Source organism: Ursus arctos, unplaced genomic scaffold (assembly GCF_023065955.2).
Source record: "Ursus arctos isolate Adak ecotype North America unplaced genomic scaffold, UrsArc2.0 scaffold_14, whole genome shotgun sequence".
NCBI lineage: Eukaryota > Metazoa > Chordata > Mammalia > Carnivora > Ursidae > Ursus > Ursus arctos.
The window spans coordinates 66,059,780-66,085,255 of NW_026622808.1; the positions used below are offsets into that span (position 1 = coordinate 66,059,780).

A 25,476-nucleotide genomic window follows, 5' to 3' on the forward strand; every position below is an offset into this window, starting at 1 on the left:
AAACATGAAACCATCCAAACTAGAAATATACCTAGGCACATTAGGGTTTTTTTTTTTTTTTTTTGCTTCATTAAAATGTGACTCTAGGAGGACACCTTTTGGGGAACATGTAGCATTTTCAAAAAAAAATACTCCCTATATTTGCTAACATCCTAAAGCATTAAAAATCTGAGGGAAAAATGTTGGGTATGTTGCCAAAATACACAAGCTGTGGCCACAGATATTAAAATAGTACATTTCTTCCAAGTGACAAAGCGTTTCCATTACAATAAGAGCACTAACACCCCACACAGATTCAAGAACGAAGTCTGTACGTTCCCTGCTTGACGGGGGTTCCCCACAACCAACCCAGGGCAGCGCAAGAGAACCTGCTTCGTGAGGCGCCTGGCTTTCCTGAGCCCAGCCGTGTGACCATGGGCATGTTAGTTCCCTGCTTGGGACCTCAGTTTTCTACACGCAAATCTCTAAGGCTCTTTCCAGCTTTCCGTTTCTAGAATCCATGCCCCCCTCACAGCAGCAGACTCTTACTCATCTAAGGAACTTGAAAGCATATCCCCTGTGCAGCCTGTATTTAATCAGTTCCTGACACTTGACTGGAGGGCTCAACTCTTGTTCACCAATTTCCAGGTTCACCTGGAAACCATATCATACCAATTACAGCATCACTGAATCTAAAAAGAATGCTATGAATGTCACTGAAATATTAAGTTCAATCTTCAGATGTAATCAAGTATCCCTGGAGAGCAGCACCGTGAGTGGCACAGCAGTGAATCAACAGTACCCCCCTTCTTGGCCCTTTCTGGGCCTTGCGATAAAGGGAGTGCCCCAAACATACCGTGCCACTTGCCCTTATACACTGTTCCAAAGGAGCCTGACCCAATCCGAGTGGACAGCATCACTTCGCTGGCTTCTATTTCCCAGTAATAGCTTGAATCTCTTTGTCCACGAGGCCTCTGAAACCAGCAGAGATCATTAACATACTCCATGGAATGGTAAAGCTCTGTTTAATGAGGGTGTCAGAGAAAAGAACACCCCCAAATCCACCCATTCTCCTATCTTTTTTAAAGTTGAACACTAACTGTAATTCCAATTTTGATATTTTGAAAAAATAGCATTTTAGTTGTGTCCTGCCTTATAATAAGCCAACAAATTCTTCAACATAAGCATGCCAAAAATGGCACTGACGTTTATAATATCCTTCATTAAATGTTTTTTTTTATTAGCACCCCACCCCACCCCAATTAAAAGTATTCTCATTTCTGACTAGGTTTTTCTTAGTAAATCCTAACATGCAGGAGGCACTGTAAGCCATACTCACGATTTTGTTTTTCTCCTGGGTCCCAGATCCTGGTGCCCGCTCTCTCTGTGCTGGAACAGGAGTTTTGGGCTGCGACCAGCCTGTTGGGCTCAGATTGTTAGGGCTGCTGGACAAGGCTGAAGGTGAGGCTTAACAGACGAGACAAATAGAATCCACACGTGGATAAGCCAACAGAAGATACACAGCATAAAGAGAAAAAGCCCATTATTATTTGCTAAGTAACTCTGGACAAGTACCTGATTCACTGTGGCTTCGAATTGCATCCTGAAACAGAAAAGGAAAGCTGGTCAATTTCTGCACCAGAAAAGATGTTCTCTGGGGGAAGGAAAGGGGAGGAGGAGAATTTGCAGGAACAAAGTAAATTGTAAAACCTCTAAAATACAGAATGTCTAATCATATACTCTTAACTTTTCTTTGATTGAATTTACCAAATGTCAGTGGCCGATTATCTCCAAGATTATCATTAATTATTAGGAGAACTGATGTTAGCTTTTTCGTATACCACATTCTTTTGGAATGGAAACTACATTCCTTTTCTCAGGAGGAAGCAGTGCACATAGAGCAAAGCGACACTCATGCAGGAGCGCCAGCAAAGTTACTATCAGCTGAGATCTTTTTAATGATTGAGGACCTTGCTCCACTGAGGCTCAAACAAAACAAAACAGAACAGAACTTGGGGATTAGGTGGCAAACTCACTCTTACTCTTCTAGGAATTCAGGGCACACTGACCAGAAGTTGGATTTGATAAGGGTAAGCACCATGACTACGCAACTGTATCCAAGCCTAAAGTCATGAAACACTGGAAGGACCATAAATCTCTCAGTCCAAAACCTACATTTTACATATAAGTAAACACATATAAACAGATAAAGAGACTTGGCCAGGATCACACAGCCAGTAGGTGGCAGAAACGGAACCAGAAACCATCACCCATGGACCTCAACCCTGAGCTCATTCACCACAAAATGCTCCTGAGACCTTATGGGTAAGCGCTGAAATTAGTCACATTCTACTTAGGTGAGAAATCAACGGCTGCCTTTAGAACTTACTAGAAACTGTTTGGGTAGAACAGTTTAAATCACAAGGCCTTCCATAAGGCCTAAATACCTATTTTATAAATCCTCACGTGCAATATGTAAATAACTATTACATAAAACCATTTGGTCTCCGTATTTCAAAAAGGTATTTTTCTGGGAACCCCAACTCTGTTTTCTTTGTGTAACCACAATAGATAACTTTTTTCACACAACTATTAATGGAATGTTTCCAATCCATAACATTTTTACAAGATAAAAGGAATCATAAACCAAGCTACCCCTCCCCCTACCTTTGGCAGCCCCACCCAAGCAATAAAGCCTGGACCTGGGGTTCCCAAACCCGGCCAGTCTTCAGGATCACCTGGAGAGGTGTTTAAGAATACAGATTCCTCCTTCCCTCAACTAGGACTGATTAAGCATTTCTGGGAGGGAAGAAGGAATCTCTGTTTTTAAGTAGACAGGATGACTGCCAGATGGGCAAAACATTGGCCAAAAATAACCTGAATTTCAACAGAATATTCAGCAGGTATAGCCTTATTATCCAACTAACCCACTCTTTGTTTTTGGTCAAAGCATGTCACAATGTACTTCTACTGACAAGAATTATATTCTCATGCACTAGGATTTTTTTCTTAATGTCACAGTGATTTTCTTCCCTGTATCCACTATACACCTCACATTTTATTCTGAGCCGATTTCTAAAGTTGGATTTACCCTAGAAAGAACTTTTCAATCATCTTGGAATCTAAATATTAAAGACAATGACAAACGGTTTGAACAAAGAATGTATCCTTTAAAAAAAGCTGAATCATATGTGATTTTTAAAAAAGGATCAAAATTTGCTCTGCCTCTAAAGCTGAGAGAGAATTAATACAATAGTGCCAGTTATTTTTTAATAAAAATTCAAGAATTTTCACCTTTAATGTCCCCTTTAAATATCAGGGTGTTTACACAGAAACAAATCATATAACAGAAGTCACTAGTATATCATTTTATTATCAGGGCTAATCATGACAGAACAGAAATAACAAAATTCATAGCTTGCATACACATGACCTCCTCACAATAATCTTGTGCTGTTCAAACTTGGCCCCCAAATGGCCAGTTCAGGCCCCACATTCAGAAGTCAACATTTTTGTTGAGTCCTTGCCACCTCTGACTGGTAGGACAAGTATATGGAAAGTGATTCAAGGTCTAAGTGAGGTACAGTTGTACCCGCAGTGGCAGGTGTCCCTGAGATTTTTCAAGAACAATTCATAATGCAGAGAGAGCATAGCTGTCTCTGATAAGAGTTAGCAAAAGATCTTCAGGGCATATCAACCAAACGGGCATATCCAGTTTCTAAATGAGGTATAAATACAACAGTGATGCTCACAGCACCAACTAGATAAATCCAGCATTAGTCTTTGGTTGGAAATAATTTTTTAAAAAAACATTTTAATGCCCTTGGCGTCAAAATCTCATTTGAGAAACTGATTTCACCTGTCAGCAATGCCACATACAGTGTGTGTGTGTATTTTTTTTACTCCTATATACTCTATTGTCAAAAAAGAAAACAGGAAAACAAGTCTGGCAAGAAATATAAATTTAACTTAGTGACTGTTTCATTTTTGATAGGCTACTGTCCGACAGTCTTAGCAATCCTGTTAATGTACAAGAAAGCAAAGGCATGAAGAAGAATACCTACTCTTCCCCTCAAACAAAATCGTCTGGACCACGCCCTGGGAGAAGCATTCAGGCTGTTATTCTAGTCCAAAGCAATGAGAAATAAAGAAGAATAAAGAACAAAGGAAGTATTTTAAGTGTATTCAGTTGTTATTAAAGATGAATTAGAAAGCAAACCAAACAAACAGAACATACCAAAAAGCCAAGAAAAGAAAAAGCAGTTTGAAAACATTAGCTTTGAGTACTTTATCTCCCTAAAACCTATTTAGTAATCCGATGACTCCACCCTTCTATTTCTAAATAAAACCACTTACAGTCTCTCAGAGAGCTTGTAGTTCTCCATCACTATTATTTTCTTTCCCATACCAATATGAAACTATTCTTTATATAGTTCATTCACTAGTTCACTCAAGTCCTATTCAAATCTAAAATGGAAAGAAGGAGTTCAAATGTTAACGTTTCTTCAGGGAATTTTAGTTCTCCACTTGAATGATATACCAATTGGATTATTCAGCCAGTCTACAAATGTAGTGGTTCAATAAATTCACAAAGTCCAGGGTCCTGAGAAAGCGCAGCAACATTCTTTTATCAGGTTTGAAACCCAACTCTCTGACACAACAGTCAACCCCACCCCAATAACCAATTCCAATACTCCTCACCACCCAGAAGGGGCCCCATTACCTCAATCATCCTGCTGTCCACAGGCAGGGTGGTGCTGACCATGTGGACATTAGGTGTGGACGTCGATCTCTGCCTCTGGGAGAGGGAACCTTCGGAGGAAGGGCTGGAGGAGTTGAATGTGAAGGCGTGGGGTGTGGAGTATCTGTGCTGGGAACTAGCCGAGGAGGAAAAAGAAAACGCCATGAATGACACTGAGACCTCCCCACTGGTTAAAGTCTATCAACTGAGCACTTCATTAAGATACTCGGGCAAATCCTACTTGTACTAAAACCTTGGACAAAATGTTCCTTTCTTTCAACAGGCACCACTTAAAAAAATTCTAGGTGTTTCTGTCTAGGTGTTTTTGCATGCCAGTTTTTGAAAAGGAAAGAATATATGCGAATTGGAATTCACGTGAAAACAACAATACATTTTAATTTGTCTTTTTAATAAATCACCTCTATAGAATATACAAAATTTGCAGACCATCTCTAGGACAGAATAGAGTAGCATTTGCCAACCATGCCACCACCAACCAAGCGAGCTGGCACTTGCCCAGTTGAGAGACTGATTTAGAGAGCTTAAAGGAAGAGTCTTACAGTTAAGACAAACTATTGAGCATCCCTGCAACAAGGCCAGCATTTTAGCCACTTTGCACCCTCTCCCCACTTAACCAGCTCTCAGTCAGTTAACGTGAACTCAGTTTTCAGGATGCCAGTGTGCAACTGGGAAATAATCACTGACCTCTTCCAGCCAACCCCACTCTCCCATCAACCACACTAGGAAAATGCAGTAAGCATAACATTTTCATTATTTGCTCTACAGATTATTTTGAGTTTTTTCAGATTCAAGTAACACCATGCATGAATTCTAGGAATAGAAGGCTAGTTTTTCTAAGAGAAACTGTTCTACTGCCTTGAAAAATTGCCTTCTCGGGTAATTGATGTTTAGGCCCTCAGAAGCTGGTCTTCTAGTATGAAATCTTCAGAAGCATGTTCAATTTTCGTCAGACTTGCTTTTCAAATTATCAAGAAAAATAAAAGTCATAAACGAATGTATATCCAGATATCATTTCAATACAAATTCCTTGTTGAGATATATGCTGCCTTTAACAACGTCCATGGTAGTTTTTAAAAGGTCATTAAATGATATTCATTAAAGTCAGATATTTTGACAAAGAAGTAGATTCTTTTTTAGGTTCCAAATTCATGTGTAACACTGAACAAGACATGTGAACTCAACAAAGCTCTGACTTTAAAGCTGGAGAACAGAATAAAAACAAGTTATGTCCAAACTCACAGGCACATTAGAAAGGATATTTGTATTAAAAATCTAGACTCTTTTGAAAGACCGCAGTCTATTAAATACTATGGTTTTAGCAATGCAAGGCCATAATTAGCCTTTCAAAGTTAAGAGTTTTATTTTTATTGGATCATTGTATATAGTTTTGGGACCCTTCCCTTGAGGTGCAACTTGCTACCACACTGAGGGAGGCAAAATCGGAAGCTCTTTAAAATGTGATGAGCTATTAAGGGACATGCTATGATAACAGAAGAAAACTGTAGTCAGAGTCACTTTCCAGAATATAAAAGCTACAGGACCACATTTTGCTCTAACACCAATATTAAGTCCCACAGAAGTAGTACAGGGTTTACACAGAGAGAGAAGCGAACGCAAAGGAACTCCAGCCTTTTGTATTCAGGCTTTCAATCCCACCCACCTCAATGTAATTTTCCAAAGAAAAGCTTTAAGTAAAAAAATTACCTAACAGGCATCCGGGAAACAGACTCTCGCATTCGACGCATTGTCAAAGAAGGCAGTGCTGGGACCCCACTATCACCAATAGTAGAATTTGGAAACAATCTACATGAAATCAGAGGAAGACTGGTTTACTAGAATTGCAGTAATTTTATAGAGTCAGACTACTCTTGCTAACAGCTACTCAAACTAAATCTTCTAGTCACATTTTGCTTGATCATTTTAGGCTACCCAGAGCAAAAGGGACCACCAACCCAAATGACTTGGGTTTGAATGAGTACAGAATATGAACAATACTGACCTGCTAATAAACATACAGGCTCTAATGTGCATTTCTTACAAAAAAAAAAAAAATACTGGTCCAGTATCCAGTTATATCAAAATAATGCCTTTTAACACTACCGTAGGGCACGTTATAACCTAAGTCACATAGAACTTTTCTGGAAATATTCTGTCTTAGAAATGCAATGATGAAAAGACTGAATATGAAAAATAAATGTCAATCAGCACCAAAAATCATATATAAAAGTGATATTAGCATTAACTGGACATCTTCTTTCCATGAGACGAGCACTTACGCCCGGCAATTTCACAGGTTAGCCACCTCAGTTAATCCTCGCGGGAAACCTGCAAGGAGGGTACTACCTTTTTTCTTCAGATGAGCGGACTGAGGCTCAGCGGTGATTGTAGCTAGTTAATAGTAACGCCAAGATTCTCACCCGTGTCTACTGAACTCCTAGCCTGTGCCACTTAGGCTACACAAGCAAAAGCAATGTGACTACCACAAAAGCAAAAAAGGCATTCCCATCATGGTTTAATGATAACAATCCCTTTGTTTTTCTAGTACTCTTGAGATCAAACTTTGACTTTTCATACCCCCATTAACAGTTCTTAAGAGGCAAGTTGGAACATGTACTTTTAATTTAAACCTCACTAAACACAAGTATCTTCTGAGGTTTTACGTCGCTTTAAAACTAATAATGTTTTCTCCAGTTTGAGGTGAAGAAAATAACACCAACTATGCTTTCTGCCCCTTCTCAACAACAAAGGTCTGTTTAGCATATTTAACAAAATAAAGAGCAGTGTCTACTAGCAACCTAATAAATGATACTGTTTAGAGAGAAAAGCCAAAAGTCTTTTGGTTTTCATATCCTTTTGTTCTTTGCTTTACTGAATCATAGCACATCAATCCCTATTTGACAGATAACAGTCCTATACCTGCTTGTTTTAGAGAGCTATGCCACACTAAAACTCACTGGCTTCAGAACTGTCATGTTTCTAAAGTAGATGGTTTCCAGATCATGATAATTCATTTAATAAGTCTAAATCCCAACTTGTCAGTCAAATATACAATAAGTAGTTTCAAAAGAGTTTACACCTCCCCACCCACTTATATTCTTTGAAATAAGAACGATGCCTTACAAGAGCTGTCTGATATTACTCCAGTCCACACACATAGTAGGTACTTTGGTGCTACAGTGCTCGTGAAATTTGTAGCCGCAAGTCTGACAACGAAATCCATTTAGCAGGAACTTCTGACAGATGTCACAGAAGGCAAGCTTCAGGAAGGTCTTCCGTGCCTACAACAAGAACACAGGTGTAAATTACCTTGAATAAATGAAAGACAACAAAAGACAAAGTAAATTCCTTCTTGGCCCCCAAGAGATCTTACAGAATGAAGAACTGTACTTCCGACATTTGTAAGATTCATGCCTAGAAATTAGAGTATTATCTATGGCTAATTAAACCGAAATTGCCTTACTGTAAACAATGGCATAATGACAACTTTGAACAATCCAACAATATATATGCCTAGTACCTCTGAGGAAGTCCTAGTATGCCAGCCAAAGCACCCAACGTGCCACAAAAGGGAAGAGCTCTGTAACTTACAAAGTTGTGAGTTGTGAGGGGAACATGATCCAGGAAATCTACTTGAAGTTCTTCTCCAATCAACGAGGCGGCATCAGTATTCCAATCTAAACGTGCTTTTTTACTGAAGGGTATTTAAAAATAAACATAATATAAAAGGGAAATGTTTAAACAAGGTAAGAGTTCAAGGCCAATAACATCAACGGCCACCATTTATCTCTTATTATATAAACATAAAACTTAATCCCATACAACACTAGCTATTTAATTCATACAATAAACCTGTCAAGTACACATTATTAGCCCCACCTTAAAACTGAGAGAATGGGAGCCCTAAGAAAGTTACTTGCTCAAGGCCACACAGTGAGTGTAAAGGCCTATGTTGGAATCCAGCTCAGCTGGACTCCAAAGCTTATGCTCTTAGAATAAAGTTTATTTTAAAATAATGAACTATATACACCGGAGATTCTGGGTGGCTCAGTAGGTTATGTGTCTTGACTCTTGATTTCAGCTCAGGTCATTATCTCAAGGTTGTGGGATCCAGCCATGTGAGGATCTGTGCTCAGCGGGAGTCTGCCTGGGATTCTCTCCTTTCCCTCTCCCTTTTCCCCACCTCCCACTCTCTCTCTCTCTCTTTCCCTTAAAAAAAAAAAAAAAGCATAAAAAAATGAACTATAACGATCTCATGATAAAGTAAATATGTAATAAATTGGACTTTGTGATACTAAAATCCTTTAAAAATTCTAAAATCCTAGGGGCGCCTGGGTGGCACAGAGGTTAAGCGTCTGCCCTCGGCTCAGGGCGTGATCCCGGCGTTGTGGGATCGAGCCCCACATCAGGCTCTTGCGCTGGGAGCCTGCTTCTTCCTCTCCCACTCCCCCTGCTTGTGTTCCCTCTCTCACTGGCTGTCTCTATCTCTGTCGAATGAATAAATAAAATCTTAAAAAAAAAAATAAATAAATAAAAAAATAAAAATTCTAAAATCCTAAAATTGGGCATAAATATTGCTGTAATAGCAAAATTTAATCTTCGGTAGCCTACTTCAATCAGGCAGATACATAAATACAAAGGAATCGTGAATGAAACGCACTTTTCTATTAATAATAGCCTCACATCTGTAGAGTTGTTTGCAGGGTCTATAAATATAAGTTGACAGGGGACTTAACTGTCTTAACATTTACTCTGCCACCATTCTTTCTGTGCCTAGACAACACAGAAAATAGATACAACGAAGTAAAAAGCTTCAAAAAAAATGAAGCTCCTTTCTCATGTCTTGTGTAGTTAGTTCATCAGGCCCACTTCCTGAAGGAAGAATATTCTCAAGCAGGGAGAGAACAACACATATATAGCACAATTCAGACTTCTCCCTTTGCCTACAAGAAGCCTATTCCAGCCATTCTTCTGGTTACCCAATAGTAAATAATCCATTCCTTAATATAATTCCCTATACAAGGACTCCAAAGTCCTATTTCGCCCTAACGAAGACAGAGAGGGGCAAGCCCTGTCCAAGAGAAAAGTGAGGGTAGCTCCAAACCAACATGGCCTTAGATGAGAGTGGACAAGCCCCTCACTGTACCAGAATCCCTCTAGTCTTTAAGGAATACTACAGATTAGCTTGAGACCAACCCTGGGCCTATATCCAGATAAAGCTGACATCTGCTTCAGAGATCTGCACGTCAACAAACTGCCCCCTAAGCTGAGAGGAACAGCATAATGGAATTTATGATGGCCCTTTTGAGTTGATAAATTCTCTAGGCTATTCTCTCAAAATGGGGAACTCCTTGAAAGAGAAAAGATGTAAGCTAAAGGTCAGTAACAGAACCAGCATTTTCCAAGAAGAAAGTAAAGATTATTTCCCCCAAATTGGGGGTGGATAGTAATGGACAATGGATAATCATGGAAGCTTTGGGTTATTACTCCTAGCCTTTTGATGGGATGCCTCTATCTTGCCACCCCCATCAGAAATGAGATTAACTATGGATCTTCCTTGAAGCAGAAATTCTCCTGCACTTTTAGTCCTACGTCTGCTGAACTACAGATTAACTGTAAAGATTAACTGTATAAAAACGAAAGAATGAGCGGCACCTGGTTGGCTCAATAAGAAGAGCATGTAACTCTAGATCTCGGGGTCCTGAGTTCGAGGCCCCACATTGAGTGTGTAGCGATTTAAAGAAAACTTTTAAAAAAATGAATGAATAAATTACAAAAGAGTTAATCTCTTGAGGATAAGACTCTTTATAAATAATAATGCAAACACTTTCTGAGTACCCATTCTGTCCAATGCATTCCACAAAACACAAAAATTTTTGCTCTCAAGAAACACATCACCTGACACCACTGTTTCCATCTATGGAATACTATCAACACCTAACATGTATTCTTTTTTCAATGCAATGTTCAAGCAATAATTTCAAGTTCTTAGCACTTTATTTTTCTGAGTTGTCTATGAACAAGAGCATATAAATACATAATATTCTATAGGAAGCTAGTACACTTTTTAAAAAATGGGAAGTGTTATTATTTGAAGCCATCAGCTCCTTACTAGTATGCAAAAGAAGCTGACTTTTGAGTTCTTACCCTTTATGTTCATGGAGCAGTCTGAACACAGCACAGCATTCCGGCTGTAGGCCCCTCACCTTGAGTGCTTTCATAAGGCAATCGTGCAAGCTCATTCCATTTCGCACATTGACCTATAAACAAAAGACCATACTCAGAACCAACAAAGACTGCACATTCCTTAGTGAGCACAGAAATAAATGCACCAGTTTATAAGGATTATGTAGATTTATGATAGCAATGTTTGTAATGGTAAATACATACACACGCAGGAAATAGGTGGAATGTCCAGCAATAGATGAGTGCTTGAATAAAGCCTAGAATATCTGCATATGTCACATTATGCCATTACTATATTATTTATAATGACCTAGAGGGAGAAGTGTCCACGATATGTTAATTGTGGGAAAATACAAAGAGTATTTGTACATACAAAGACTCAGATTATTCAAAGGGCGGGAAACCCATATATGTTTATATATGTTGCATGAGCGTGAAAAGATATACCTCTAGCTATTAACATCAGGAGAGTGGCTGAGAGAGATAAAATGATCAAACTTCCCTTTACACAGCTCTAATTTGTTTAACTCAGTGAAACGTACATGCGAACATGAACATCCACCAGAAAGGAAAATAAACCAATCTCATCTATAAGCAAACAATAGGTTTTCTGGTCAAAATTTGTATTTCAATCTGTTTTCAACAAAATGGTTTATCTTCCTAAGAAAAATTCAATTTCATACACACTTCACACCTGTAAGGCAAGCAAGGAGAGGAAAAAGAGCTTCTGTCCTGCTACAAGGACACACACCATGAATTTATGTGCACACCATACCAGGTTGTCTTAGTGTATGTCCCTCCACATTTTCCTATACCCAATCCTCAAAAGCTAGGCAGGCACTCAGAGGCCTAGTAGAAGTGTGAGTACTCTGGGTGCTAGTAATGGCAGCTATATAAAAATTTCGACTAAGACCTTATGAGTTTTGATAAAAGCCCTATATATTTTGTTTTTTATTTTATTTTTGAGAGAGAGTGAGTGAGTGCACAAGGGGGGAAGAGCCACTAACTTCCAGCTTTTCAGAAACAAAACTAAGTGAAAGTGAGATACACTGATCTGAACTATGAAGATAAGACACCAAGAATGAGGACAATGAAGAGTAATAAACACACACACTAACAGAATCATTACGTACATCAAATACTGTGTAATGTGGCCCTGAAAAATATAAAGTGCTATCTGTGCTCTATCATTAATCTTCATTAAAAGTCACACACTCAGGCGCCTGGGTGGCTCAGTTGGTTAAGCGTCTGCCTTCGGCTCAGGTCATGACCCCAGGGTCCTGGGATTGAGTCCCACGTCGGGCTCCCTGCCCAGCTCTGCTTCTCCATCTGTACCTTCGCCCCCGCTCATGCTCGCTCTAATAAATAAAATCTTAAAAATAAATATATGAAAGACACAGACTCTAAGAGCTAGACAGTTCTTTAAGTAGTCTCTAATCCAGCGGGGTTCCCAAATGTGACCTGGCATTAGACTCATCCAAGGAGCTTTTGAAAATACAGATTCCCAGCCTACCTACTCCAACACATCCAAGGATTCTGATTCACTTGATCTTGAATGAAGCCTAGGAATACGTATTTTAACCCGTGTCAGGTAATTCTAATGGTAAATTAATGGTCCTCAGCTATGGTCTAAGCACCCATCCAATAAACAGGCAGTGGCAAAGAGACACACATACAAATAAATGACAAGAAAAAGGGGTTGTTTTTTTTTTTTTTTTAAGATTTTATTTATTTATTTGACAGAGATAGAGACAGCCAGCGAGAGAGGGAACACAAGCAGGGGGAGTGGGAGAGGAAGAAGCAGGCTCATAGCGGAAGAGCCTGATGTGGGGCTCGATCCCATAACGCCGGGATCACGCCCTGAGCCGAAGGCAGACGCTTAACCGCTGTGCCACCCAGGCGCCCCAAAAAGGGGTTTTTTTCCCCCCAATCAACTACCAATTATACTTCTACAATTATTTAAATCATATATGTAATCCTTTCGGTCATTCTCTTCTCTACAACTCCCCATGGATACATGTTGAAATTAGTTAAGTCTGACTAATTTCTGGAGCCCACTAAGTGATTATGAGAGTCATTCTGGCTTCCAAGCAGTGAAGCAACCTGGGGATGCCTAGAAACCACTGACTCATTGTGGGGCCAGCAAATGACTCCTTCTTCCAATGGTCCCCTAAAGATGGGTGCCTGCTGAAAGAAGGCGGTTCTTCCAGACAGTGATGATCTCCCTCTGCCAAAGAAATAGGAGCAACTTTCTCCCCTAGACCCTTCTCATAAGCTGTACGAGAAGTCAGGCTTCCAGTCACTGGTTCCCAACCACTAGTTGTGCTCAACTGAAAGCTGTCAAGGGCTACACAGATGTAGAAAAAACTCAAATAATCACAGCTCCCATTTTCTTATAAACTAGCTCCTGTAGTCAGCATGGGCCTCATTTCATTAAGGTCAGGAAACAGAGGCTCGAAGTATCGTGTACCTTGTCTAGATGATACAGCTAATAAAAGGCAATACAGAGATTTAAATTGGGGCCTGGTTGTCTTAAAGGTCCATACACTTAATCATTATGCCAAACAAAGTTTCCCAGTCTTCAGGCAATCTGGTAGTAGAGGAGAATAGGGAAGACAAGCACAGTAACACCCTGAAGCAGTACTATATGGTCTTCAGCTGGTCTTCAGCTTCCCATTACTTTCACACTCCGCATCTGGGCTCTCCATTTAATGTTAGAAAGAAAACTGATGAGTAATAATAGGTAAAAAGCACCTTGCAAATGAAAGGCCACTGTTGAAATATAAGGAGGTTATTACTATTTATTTTGCCAGCAATGTAACTTTTATTTTTAGTAAGGGGAACAAAAATAAATTTACTCAAACTTTAAATAGCTTTTGAATTTTGCCTTCAGTTCAAAACGTACATAAATGTACAACACTCTAACTGGGAGGCTCCTGAAGGTCACAAAAGAAGTACAACGGAATTTATTAGTCAACTGGGGAGAGGAGAGTGGAACTGTTAGAAACAAACAGAAAATTCTAGACTGGACTTCCCAACCTTGGAACTTTGTCTCACCTAGGTACACAGAAAAAACACAATGCCCTGATTTTACTCAAAGAATGGGGGGTGGGACAGGAGGAGACGTGGTTTTGAACTAAGGTTTTCTCAAAATGTCCCACCAAGCAAAATTAGCACAACTTCACTCTCCTGATTTAACCAGGTGGGGTTTTTTCACCATTTTGAGCAGCAATTTCTTGGAAAAGTTGGGATTCTATGTCAGAAAACCGAGTGGCAGTTTCTAAGTTACTGTGCTTTCTAAGCTATCTCCAGCTTTGCCTGGGGCCTACAAAATTTACCAAAATAATTTTTTCTAGGTAATTTTATTTTCTTCCATATACTTGACTATAATGTCCAAAAAATTTAGTGAGCATTTTAATATCCATAATACATACACAAAATTGGCTGGAAAGGTCTGAGGGAACTTTTCAAAAGAAAAGTCTTTTCAAGAAAACACCCATAAAAACGTACTATTTGTTTGAATGAAGTGGCAGGACAGAAGACATTCCAGGCAAGAGTAATAATAAAAGGCAGGCCAAGGAGTGGGAGGAAAGTAGAGGGTGTAGAAGGAACACAGCAATATAAAGGAATAAAATCGGCAAATGGAAAGCCAATTAATAAAGATGCTAAGTGACAGTGAAGATTTTGCCCATCTACAAGGTGAGTAAAATTATCCAAAATGCTTTTCACAGGCAGAAGGACTGCGAAATTTTTTGAGAGGAACATTTACATACCACTGTTCTTTGCTTGTTTGGCAAGAAAACACGGATAGTGTTGCTTGTCTTAGACGAGTCCGTAAGTTTGCCATCATCTGATGCCCGACGCTGAAAGCCAAAGGGCTGAACTATTGTAGGGGAGATGCAGCTGGGGCCGTCAAACACTGTGTCTTTGAATCCAAAACCGTTGCTGATCGTCTTCCAGGCCCCCTGTATGTGCTCCATTGATGCAGCTTACACAATACTTAAACCTGATCAAGATTTAAAAAGAAAAAAACAAACTTAATTCTAGAACAAAAGCAAGTAACTCAACACAATAGATACAGTAATTAGAAAACAGTATGTGGACTTTCTCTTAAGTGACACCCTCTGCTTAAGTAAATTGGGAAACTTCTATATTAGTGTATTTCCATAAACTATTTTGGAGACAACTAAAAAATGAGCAAAATTGGGACTGGAAATCAAAAGACTCATCAAGGGTTATACCACCAGTTAAAAGCCAGCCTGGACCATGGGCCCAGGTCTCCTGACTTCTAATAGTTTTAAAATTACATTTCTCTTCTTTTTTAGTTATTGTATATTAAGTGCAAGTGACCACCCTTGGTATCAGTAACATGTAAGTACCATGAGAAGTGAAAAAAAAAAAAAAAAAACTGTAAGCCATAATTTTCTGCCTTAAAGGAAGGAAATTTGTATTTCTGGAATATGTATTAGACACTTGATACATAAATGATCTCAATGTGTATAAGAACCTCAAAGACTTTAAATCCCATCCTCCATCTACCTTTTAAACAAATGAGGCACAGAAAAATCACACTTGCCCCCAAATACCAAATGATAGGTAAAATAACCAGATTCTATGGATGTTCAAATTTAAAGTTCATGAACTGTCCACCATAACATTCACAGTTCAGTTTTGTTACAAAAACGAACTTACAAACAGGAGCAAGCAGAGAGTCACCCTAACCAAAAATAACCAAATGTTTTAAGTGGGCAACAAGAAAACTGTAAAAGAAGTCCACAGTCACACAACGACAATAAAGTCAGACACTGTGCAGTTAGTACACACCTTGCCCTTGGCATTGACTAGGAATTGGCAATCATGAAGAAGTGAGGTTTATCTCCTTCTCTAGAAAATGGTGATGTGGACAGGGATTCCCATCCTTCTCACACCTTCTTCCCTTCACTACCATCTACTAGGTGCCTACTATTATGAGGAAGAATATACTGCATACACCCCACTAGTATTATCCAACCTAATCCTTAGAGAAATATTCTAGGTAGGACTTACATCCCCATTTTACAGCTGAAAACATTTAAAGACTGACCTAGTAATTCAATTGCACTCTAGGAATTTATCCTACATATAAGGCAAGTGTATAAAGATATATACAAATAAGCATAGAGAAGAAAAAGGGGGGGGCAAACCAAGAAACAGATCCTTAACTACAAAGAACAAACTGATGGCTACCAGAGGGGAGGGGGTTTGGGGGATGGGTTCAATAGGTGATGGGGATTAAGGAGTGCTCTTGTGATGAGCACCGGGTGATGTATGTAGGTGCTGAATCATTACATTGTACACCTGAAACTAATATTACACTCTATGTTAACAGGAATTTAAATAAAAACTTAAAAAAAGAAAAAAGATATATGTACAAGCATCTTTGCTATAGCACTGTTCATGTACTTAAAAATTGGGAGAGACCAAATACCTAATAGGGAACTAAACAAATGCTAGTATCTATGTGGTAAATGTAATCTGTACGTGCAGATGGAAAAAAGTTATCCAAGACAAAACAAAAAATGAAAAATAGAATTTGAACCTCCTTTATATTAATCTAGAAGGAGAAAATCCAGAATCATAAAGAGGTGAGAAAATCTAGAATAATGAAGTATTACCTGATTATTTCAGCCGGATTGTGAGGAATTTTTACTTTCTATATGTTATCTATCTACTTTTTGTATTTTTGTGTTTTACTACTACAACTATAAACTTCTATAAAGCCTATTTTATTTGTGTAAGGAGGAGAGGCAGGACAAGATATCACAGCCTTCAAGTGGCAGGGCCATGGCACACTGCCTTCCACCTCTGGCACGTAAACCTCAGCCCCTTCACACTCCTAATTCTATCCCTTCATTACCATAAGGTCACTTTTTAGAGACACCCACAGCTCCTCTTTTCCCTAGATCTTTTTTCCCAACTAAAAAAGGAAGAGATGAAGAAGTTTAGAACTAGATGAGAGAAAAACATGAGGAAAGAGGGTTCACCTGAGCATCTCACTAGCCTGAAATGATGTGGCTCCCTTGATCTAGAAATACAGAGCAACTAGAGCAATCTTAAAGATGAAACTCTCCCCGATTTTAGACTCAGAATATAAGCCAAACTCCTTCCTGAACAAACATGTCAAGCTGAAAGTCTCAGGACTTTTGAACTTCTTGTTCCCTCCACCTGGAAGGCTGACACCTTCAAAAAAAACAAGCTGGCCTTTTCACATCATTAAGGCCTTCATCTTACAGCTCACTTTATAGAGATGCTTTCCCTAGCCACCCCAGCCAAGAGACCTTCCTCCCTACTGCTATTAAATAACCCTGCCTTATTTTCTTCATGGCACTTACTTCCCAGTTAAATTGTTCAGATTTAGTTAGTACAGAGTTAGGTTAGTACCCTCCACCCTCCTACTCCACAAAGGCAGGACCCTGCCAAATCCTGTTCACTACTGATTCTTAGTCCTTAATACAGTACTTAGAACCTGAAGGCACTCAAAACATTAAACGAATTAAGTTAGAAACCAGAATAATGTTGCAAAACATATGTAACTTTTTAAAGATTTAGAGAGACAGCGTGAGTGGGCAGAGGGAGAGGGAGAGAATCCTCAAGTAGACTCCCCACAGAGCGCGGAGCCAGACACAGGGCTCAATTTCCAGGACCGGAAGATCATGACCTGAGCTGATACCAAGAGCCAGGTGCTCACCGACTCACCCACCCACGTGCCCCACACCATCCTGCCTTTTTAAAAGATTGGATTAATTGATTTATACAGCATAATTTTTTTAAACAGACCTGTCAGAACTAGTAAACGTTAGTTAAATCTCCATTCAGAATACCTTTAAAAAATATCTACCATTCAGCAAATGACACACTGCAGTAAACAGCATACTGTATTTAATTGGGGGGAGGGGTGGAGAGACTGTACCATAAATTATTAGCTAAAGAACCCACTTAAAAAACTTAAATGTGGCCTAACTCCAAGAACATACATCTTTCATGATGAATTCTAAGTCTCAAAGGCACTTAGTATAGAACTACTACAATAACTGTTTGTTAAAAGTGACAAAATAAAAGCAAACCCACTTAAATTCTCAAGTTTTAGACTATCATTTGTTATTTTTATTTTTCTTTGTGGGTTTGTTAAGACCACTTACTAGGCTAAGAAGCACGTTAAGTCAGTGTTTCCCAACCTTTTTCACGTCACTCATACAAAATGACGAATCGTGTTTGTAAGGCATGCTGAGGTCAGCAGACAGGTTAGGAAGACCAAGGGCCCTACCAGCTGCCCCAGGGAGGATGGATACACCACTAACCTGTTCATGACAGGAAGTTCTATTCTAAGGTATTCCTTAATTACTAAAGGGCACACATCTGAAAACAAGAAAAAGTCAGCTTCTAAAAGCCATTCAGCATCAACACACTTAACTGGAGACATTCAGAAACCCCATTGATACTACTCTCAAATAAATATAAATGTAACATAAATGTAAACCTAGCTTCTAATATTTTGATCTCTCCTTCTGATCTGTTGACCAAATCTCAGCTAAAAACACATATATACTCAAAAAACATACCTACAGACATACTAAAAGTAGACAGCCCAAAGTAGAAATGAAATTCTAAATGTAAAGTCCTTCTCGGTTCCAAAGAAAAGTTTCGAAATAAATGCATTCTCTCATGAATGGAGAAATTCACTATGTTGGAAGAAAGCAATCATTTTTTAAAAAGTGTATCTCTCTCTCTTTTTCTATAAAGGATTACTATTCCTAGCATACAAAGAACTCCTGAAAATTAACAAAAACATGAACAATGCCACAGAAAAAACCAGGGAATTAAATTCACAGAATAGAAGCACATGTGTAAATGTGTGTGTGTGTGTGTGTGTATATACACACATACATATAGTAGAGAAATGCGAATTCTGAAAAGCAAAATACTATTTTTAACATCAGATTTATAAAATTTAAGGCTGAAAATGAAAATATCCATCACAGGCATTTAAATATTTGAATTTCTATACCATTTGACAATCTACCCTACAGGGGTAATACAACAGCCAGCGCTACAGGACTACCCAGCACTACTAAGGAATACTTACTGCAGCATTATTTGTAACATCAATAAACTACTTCAGAGCCAAAGCCATAAAACCAAACTAGAAACAATTTAAAGCAAGACTAGTTTACAAAAATAAGACCTCCCAGGGAAGGATGCTACCCCAACACACTGGCTAAAGGTCTAATTTAAAGAGTATTTATCCAGGAAAGCTTGGGAAGACAGTGGAGTAGGAGGATACTGAGCTCACCTGCTCCTACAGACGCATCAAGGCTGCAACTACATTCAGTGCAACTGACTCCATAAACAACCCAAAGCCTAGCAAAATAGTATTTTCATAGTTAAAGATGTTTTTTAAAGGACTATACCGAGAAGGTTAAGAGGGGCTGAGACAGCTGAGAACCTTTGAAACCCCCAGTGTGGTAACTCACAAGCAGGAGGGATATCACACACATGTAGGACTTCCCAGGGAAGCAAACTAATCTAGCCGTACATAAGGCAACCCCTGCCCCAGATCCTCACCCGGAAGGGAAGACAAGCCCCCACAACACCTAGCTTTGAAAATCAGCAGGGCTTAACTCCAGGGAGGCAGAGGGCTACAGAAAACTAAGACTGTTCTTAAATGGCCAGCGCACTGTATCAGTCACTCCAAGACCCAGCACAAAGGCAGCAGTTTGAAAAGCACCTGAATTATATATGAAGGAGATTTATTAACTACTTTTAGGGTGTGTGCTAATGGGGCAAAATCTGTAGGAACTTTCTCCAGGAAACGAAGAGTTGATGGGCATCGGGTTTTTTTGCCCTCCTTCAGCCTAACTGGTGGGAACCAATTCTGACACTCCCCTTCTACCTTGCTACACCACTCACCTGCCCACCACTGTAGCAGGTGACCCTCCAAAGCTGCTCCCACCCCACCACACCCAGTGGACACCCTCAGTAGAGACCAGCAATCCCCTAAAACAATTACTGCCCCACCACACCCAGTAGGCAGCCCCAGACAGGACTGGTGCCCCTCCCACCAGCATGCCCACAACAGCCAGCTGTGCCAGGGCCAGTCCTGCCAACCAGGGCACCCACAGTAGTTACACCCAGTCACTGCAGCCAGCTGAGCTGGGGGCTAGCACCAACCATTAAGATGCCTAGAGCAGTCAAGGAGGGCCACACAGGAGACACCCCTGAAACACCTGGTTCTGCTCAGCTACTAGGATCCACACATCACCTTCTACTTAAAGCCACTACTTTGAAGACTAGGAGATACAGGTGACCTATCTAATACACAGAAACAGAGTCAGACAAAATGAGGAGATGGAAGAATATGTTCCAAATGAAAAAATAAAACAGAACCTCAGAAAAAAAGAACTAAATGAAACAGAAATAAGCAAAGTAATGGTTATAAAGATACTCACCAGACTTGAGAGAAGAGTGGATGAACTCAGTGAGAACTTCCACAAAGAGAAAATATAAAAGGAACCAATCAGAGCTGGAGAATACAATAACTGAAATGAAAAATACACTAGAGGAAATCAACAGCGGATTAGAGGATGCAAAAGTACAGATCCCTAATCTGGGAGACAGTGTAGTGGGATCACCAAACTGAATAGCAAAAAGGGAAAAATTTTTTTTTAAATGAAGATAGCTTAAGGGAACTCTGAAACGGGGTGCCTGGGTGGCTCAGTTGGCTAGTCATCTGCCTTCAGCCCAGGTCATGATCCCAGGGTCCTGGGACTGAGCCCCATGTCAGTGTCCTTGCTCGGCACGGAGCCTGCTTCTCCCCTGCCTGCCACTTTCCCTGCTTGTGCTTGCTCTCTCCCTCTCTCTGTCAAATAAATAAAATCTTAAAAAAATAAAGTGCATCTCTTGCAAACAGGGGAAAAAAAAAAAAAGAGCAAGAACTCTGAAACAATGTCAACTGTAATAATAACAGCACTATAGGGGTCCCAGGGGAGAAAAGAGAGAAGGGGACAGAAAATTTATTAGAAGAAATAACAGCTAAAAACTTCCCTATCCTAGGAGTGCCTGGGTGGCTCGGTTAAGCATCTGACTCTTGATCTTGGCTCAGGTCTCAATCTCAGGGTTGTGAGTTCAAGCCCTACTCTGGGTTCCATGCTGGGTGTGGAGCCTACATTAAAAACAACAATGACAACAAAAACTTCCCTATCCTGGGAAAGGAAATAAACATCCAGGTACAGGAAGCAAAAAGAGCCCCAAACTAGATAAACTCAAAGAGTCCACACAAAGATACATTATTATTAAAATGTCAAAGATTAATGATAAACAGAGAATCTTAAAAGCAGCAAGAGAAAAGCAACTAGTTACATACAAGAGGAAAGCTCATACCCCATAAGGTTATGAGCTGAGCGTTCAGCAGAAACTCTGCAGTCCAGAGAGAGTGGCATGATATAGTCACAGCACTGAAAGAAAAAAAACCTACAAACATACTCAACCCAGCAAAGTTATCATTCACAACTGAAGAGCTTCCTAGACAAACAAAAGTTAAGAGTACACCATCACTAAACCAGCATTACAAGAAATGTTAAAGGGACTTTTTTAAGTGGAAAAGAATAGGCTGGTAAGAAAATAATGAAAGAAAAAAAGTTTCACTGCTAAAAGCAAACATACAGGGGCGTCTGGGTGGCTCAGTCAGTGAAGTGTCTGCCTTTGGCTCAGGTCATGATCCCAGAGTCCTGGGATCGAGCCCCGCATCAGGCTCCCTGCTCAGTGGGGAACCTGCTTCTCCCTCTCCTGCTCCCCCTGCTTGTGCTCCCTCTCTCTGTCGGGGGGGGGGGGGGGAAGAAAGAAAGAAAAGCAAACATATAGTAAAAACAGATCACTTATAAAGCTACTATGAAGGTTAAAACACAAAAACAATAAAATCAATTATGTCTACAATAATTAGTTAAGGGATACACAAAATAAAAAATGTAAAATGTGATATCATATACATAAAACATGGAGGGAGGGGGCACCTGGGTGGCACAGTTGGTTAAGCATCCAACTCTTGGTTTCAGCTCTGTCCTGATCCCAGGATTGTGAGAGTGAGCCCCATGTTGGGCTCTGTGGTTAGCATGGAGTCTGCTTGAGATTCTCTCCCCCTTTCCATTTGCTCTTCCTGCTTGTCCTCGTTCTCTCTCACACACAAATAAATTAATTTAAAAAAAAAAAAAACATGGAGGGAGTAAAAATGTAGTGTTTTTAGAATGTATGAACTTAAGTGATTATCAACTTAAAATAGACTACTATGTACATAGGACATTATAAATGAACCTTATGGTAACCACAAGCCAAAAACCTGTAATAGATAAAAAAAAAAAAAAAAAATTAAGAGAAAGGAATTCAAGCATAACACTAAAAAAGTCACCAAATCACAAGGAAAGAAAGTAAGAGAAGGAAAAAGGAACAGAGAACTACAAAACAACAAGAAAACAATTAACAAAATGGCAATAAGTATATACCTATACCACAATAATTACTTTAAATGTAAATGACCTAAACACTCCTATCAAAAGACAGGGTGAATGAATGAATGGATTAAAAAAACAAAACCCAACTATATGATGCCTATTAAAGACTCACTTCAGACCTAAAGACACATACAGACTGAACTGAACAGATAAAAAAGGGTACTTTGTGCAAATGGAAATGAAAAACAAAAACAAAAACAAATGGGGCAGCAACACTTGTATCAGACAAAATAGACTTGAAAACAAAAGACTGTAACAAGGGCATTACGTAATGATAAAGGGATCAATCCAACAAGAAGATATAACAATTATAAATATCTATGCACCCAACATAAGCACCTAAATATATAAAGCAAATATTAACAAGCATAAAGAAAGAAGTTGACAGGGACGCCTGGCTAACTCAGTCAGTAGAGCATGTGACTCGATCTCAGGGTCATGAGTTCAAGTCCCATGTTGGACATAGGTTTACGGAAGGGAGGGACAGAAGGAAATTAATTGACAGTAATACAGTAATAGTAGGGTACTAACACCCCATTAACATCAATGACAGATCATACAGATCGAAAACCAGTAAGGAAACAGTGACTCTAAATGACACACATTACCAGATGGACTTAACATATATATACACAAAAAATCCCATGCAAAAACAGCAGAGTGTGCATTCTTTTCAAGTGCACATGGAACATTCTCCAGGATAGATCACATGTTAGACCACACGGCAAGTATCAACAAATTTAAGAAGACTGAAATCCTATCAAGCATTTTTTCTGACCACAAAGGTATGAAACTAGAAATCGATTACAGGAAAAAACACAAACATGTGGAGGCTACACAACAGGCTACTAAACAACTAATGAGTCAACAAAGAAATCAAAGAGGAAATAAAAAAATAAGACAAATGAAAGCGGAAACCCAATGTTCCAAAATCTATGGGACATACGGGCACCTGGCCAGCTCAGTTTGTGGAGCTTGCGACGCTTGATCTCAAAATCTATGGGACACAGCAAAAGCAGTTCTAAGGATGTTTACAGCAATACAGGCTTACCTCAAGAAACAGAAAAAAATCACAAACAATCCAACCTTACACCTAAAGAAACTAGAAAAAGAAGAACAAAGTCCAAAGTTAGTAGAAGGAAGGAAATAATAAAGAACAGAAATAAACTGAGACCAAAAAAATAGAAAAGATGTATAAAAGACTATGAAAAATTATACACCAACAAATTTGACAACCTAGAAGAAATAGGACAAATTCCTAGAAATATATAATCTTAGAAGACCAAATCAGGAAGAAACAGAAAATCTGGAAAGACCAATTTCTAGTAATGAAATTAGTAATTCAAAAAATTCCTAAAAAAAGCAAAAGTTCAGGACCCAATGCTTTCACAGGTGAATTCTACCATTTATTTTTTTAATTTTTTAAAAAGATTTATTTACTTATTTGAGAGAGATAACGTGCACACGAGTGGGAGAGGGAGAGAGAATCTAAAGAAGACTCTGTGTTCAGCACGGAGCCTGATGCAGGGCTCAATCTCACATCCCTGACATCACAACCTGAGCTGAAACCAAGAGTCAGATGCCCAACTGAGTGCACCACCCAGGTGTCCCAGATTCACCAAACATGTAAAGACGACTTAATACCTATCCTTCTCAAACTATTTCAAAAAAGTGAAGAGAAAGGAATGCTTCCAAATTCATTCCATGAGGCCAGCATACCCTGATACCAAACCAAAGTCACTACAAAAAAAAAAAAAAATTACAGGCCAATATCCCCAATAAACATGGCTACAAAATACTCAATAAAATATTAGCAAACCAAATTCAACAATATATTAAAAGGATCATTCACCATGATCAAGTGGGATTTATTTCAGGGAGGCAAGGATGGTTCATTAGCTGCAACTATTTGATACAACACATTAATCAACAATAAAAATCATATGATCATTTCAATAGATGCAGAAAAGGCATTTAATAATTCAACATCTATTCATGATTAAAAATAAAAAACTCTCAATAAAGTGGGTACAGAGGAAATATACCTTAACATAATAAAGGGCATATATGACACTGACTGCTAACATAATACCCAATGGGTAGAAAGCTTAAAGTTTTTCTTCTAAGATCAGGAACAAGATAAGGATGTCCACTCTTATCACTTTTTATTCAACATAGCACTGCAAGTACTAGCCACAGCAATCAGACAAGAAATAAAAGGCATCCAGGGGCGCCTGGGTGGCACAGCGGTTAAGCGTCTGCCTTCGGCTCAGGGCGTGATCCCGGCGTTGTGGGATCGAGCCCCACATCAGGCTCTTCCGCTGTGAGACTGCTTCTTCCTCTCCCACTCCCCCTGCTTGTGTTCCCTCTCTCGCTGGCTGTCTCTATCTCTGTCAAATAAATAAAATCTTTAAAAAAAAAAAAAAAAAAGAAAAAGAAATAAAAGGCATCCAAATTGCTAAGGAAGAAGTAAAATTGTCACTATTTGCAAATGACATGATACTATATATAGAAAACCCTAAAGACCACCAAAAACAACTTAGAATGAATTCAGTAAAGCTTCAGGATACAAAATCAATATATAAAAATCTGTTGCAGTTCTACACACTAATAACAAGCTAGTAGAAAGAGAAATTAGGAAAATAGTCCCACTTACAATTGCATTAAAAAGAATAAAAAACCCAGCAGTGCACCTGGGTGGTTCAGTCGGTTGGCATCCGACTTTTGGGTTTTTGCTCAGGTCATGGTCTCAGGGTTGTGGGATCAAGCCCTGCATCGGGCTCCACACTCAGAGATTCCCTCCATGCTCAGAGATTCTCTCCCTCTCTTCCGCTTGTGTGCACGCTCTCACTCTCTCAAATGAATAAAACTTAAAAAAAAAAAAGATTTTAAGAATAAAATACCTAGGTGCAAATTTAATCAAGGGGGTGAAAGACCTGTACTCTGAAAACTATTAAGACACTGAAAAAGAAAATGAAGACAATTAATTAATGAAAAAATACACCATGCTCA

The 25,476-nt window shown here is 39.2% G+C and overlaps 1 protein-coding gene across 8 annotated transcripts in view; it reads right to left on the reverse strand.

Moving 5' to 3' along the window:
- The window catches only part of RAF1 (Raf-1 proto-oncogene, serine/threonine kinase), a 75,331-nt gene that overhangs the window by 12,954 nt on the left and 36,901 nt on the right, over positions 1–25,476 (reverse strand). For 3 of the 8 annotated variants that reach the window (XM_048226695.2, XM_044385081.3, XM_044385082.3), the window contains 10 exons: positions 14,698–14,930; positions 10,886–10,998; positions 8,330–8,432; positions 7,862–8,019; positions 6,446–6,544; positions 4,703–4,856; positions 4,044–4,103; positions 1,555–1,582; positions 1,319–1,446; positions 836–953 (listed from right to left, as the gene is read on the reverse strand). In XM_048226695.2, coding sequence (XP_048082652.1) covers positions 836–953; positions 1,319–1,446; positions 1,555–1,582; positions 4,044–4,103; positions 4,703–4,856; positions 6,446–6,544; positions 7,862–8,019; positions 8,330–8,432; positions 10,886–10,998; positions 14,698–14,904 — 1,168 coding nt within the window. In that variant the 5' untranslated portion in view covers positions 14,905–14,930. Of the gene's footprint in view, positions 1–835; positions 954–1,318; positions 1,447–1,554; positions 1,583–4,043; positions 4,104–4,702; positions 4,857–6,445; positions 6,545–7,861; positions 8,020–8,329; positions 8,433–10,885; positions 10,999–14,697; positions 14,931–25,476 lie in introns of those variants that run through there. The other 5 variants (XM_048226698.2, XM_026501400.4, XM_048226697.2 and 2 more) reach the window with 3 other exon arrangements.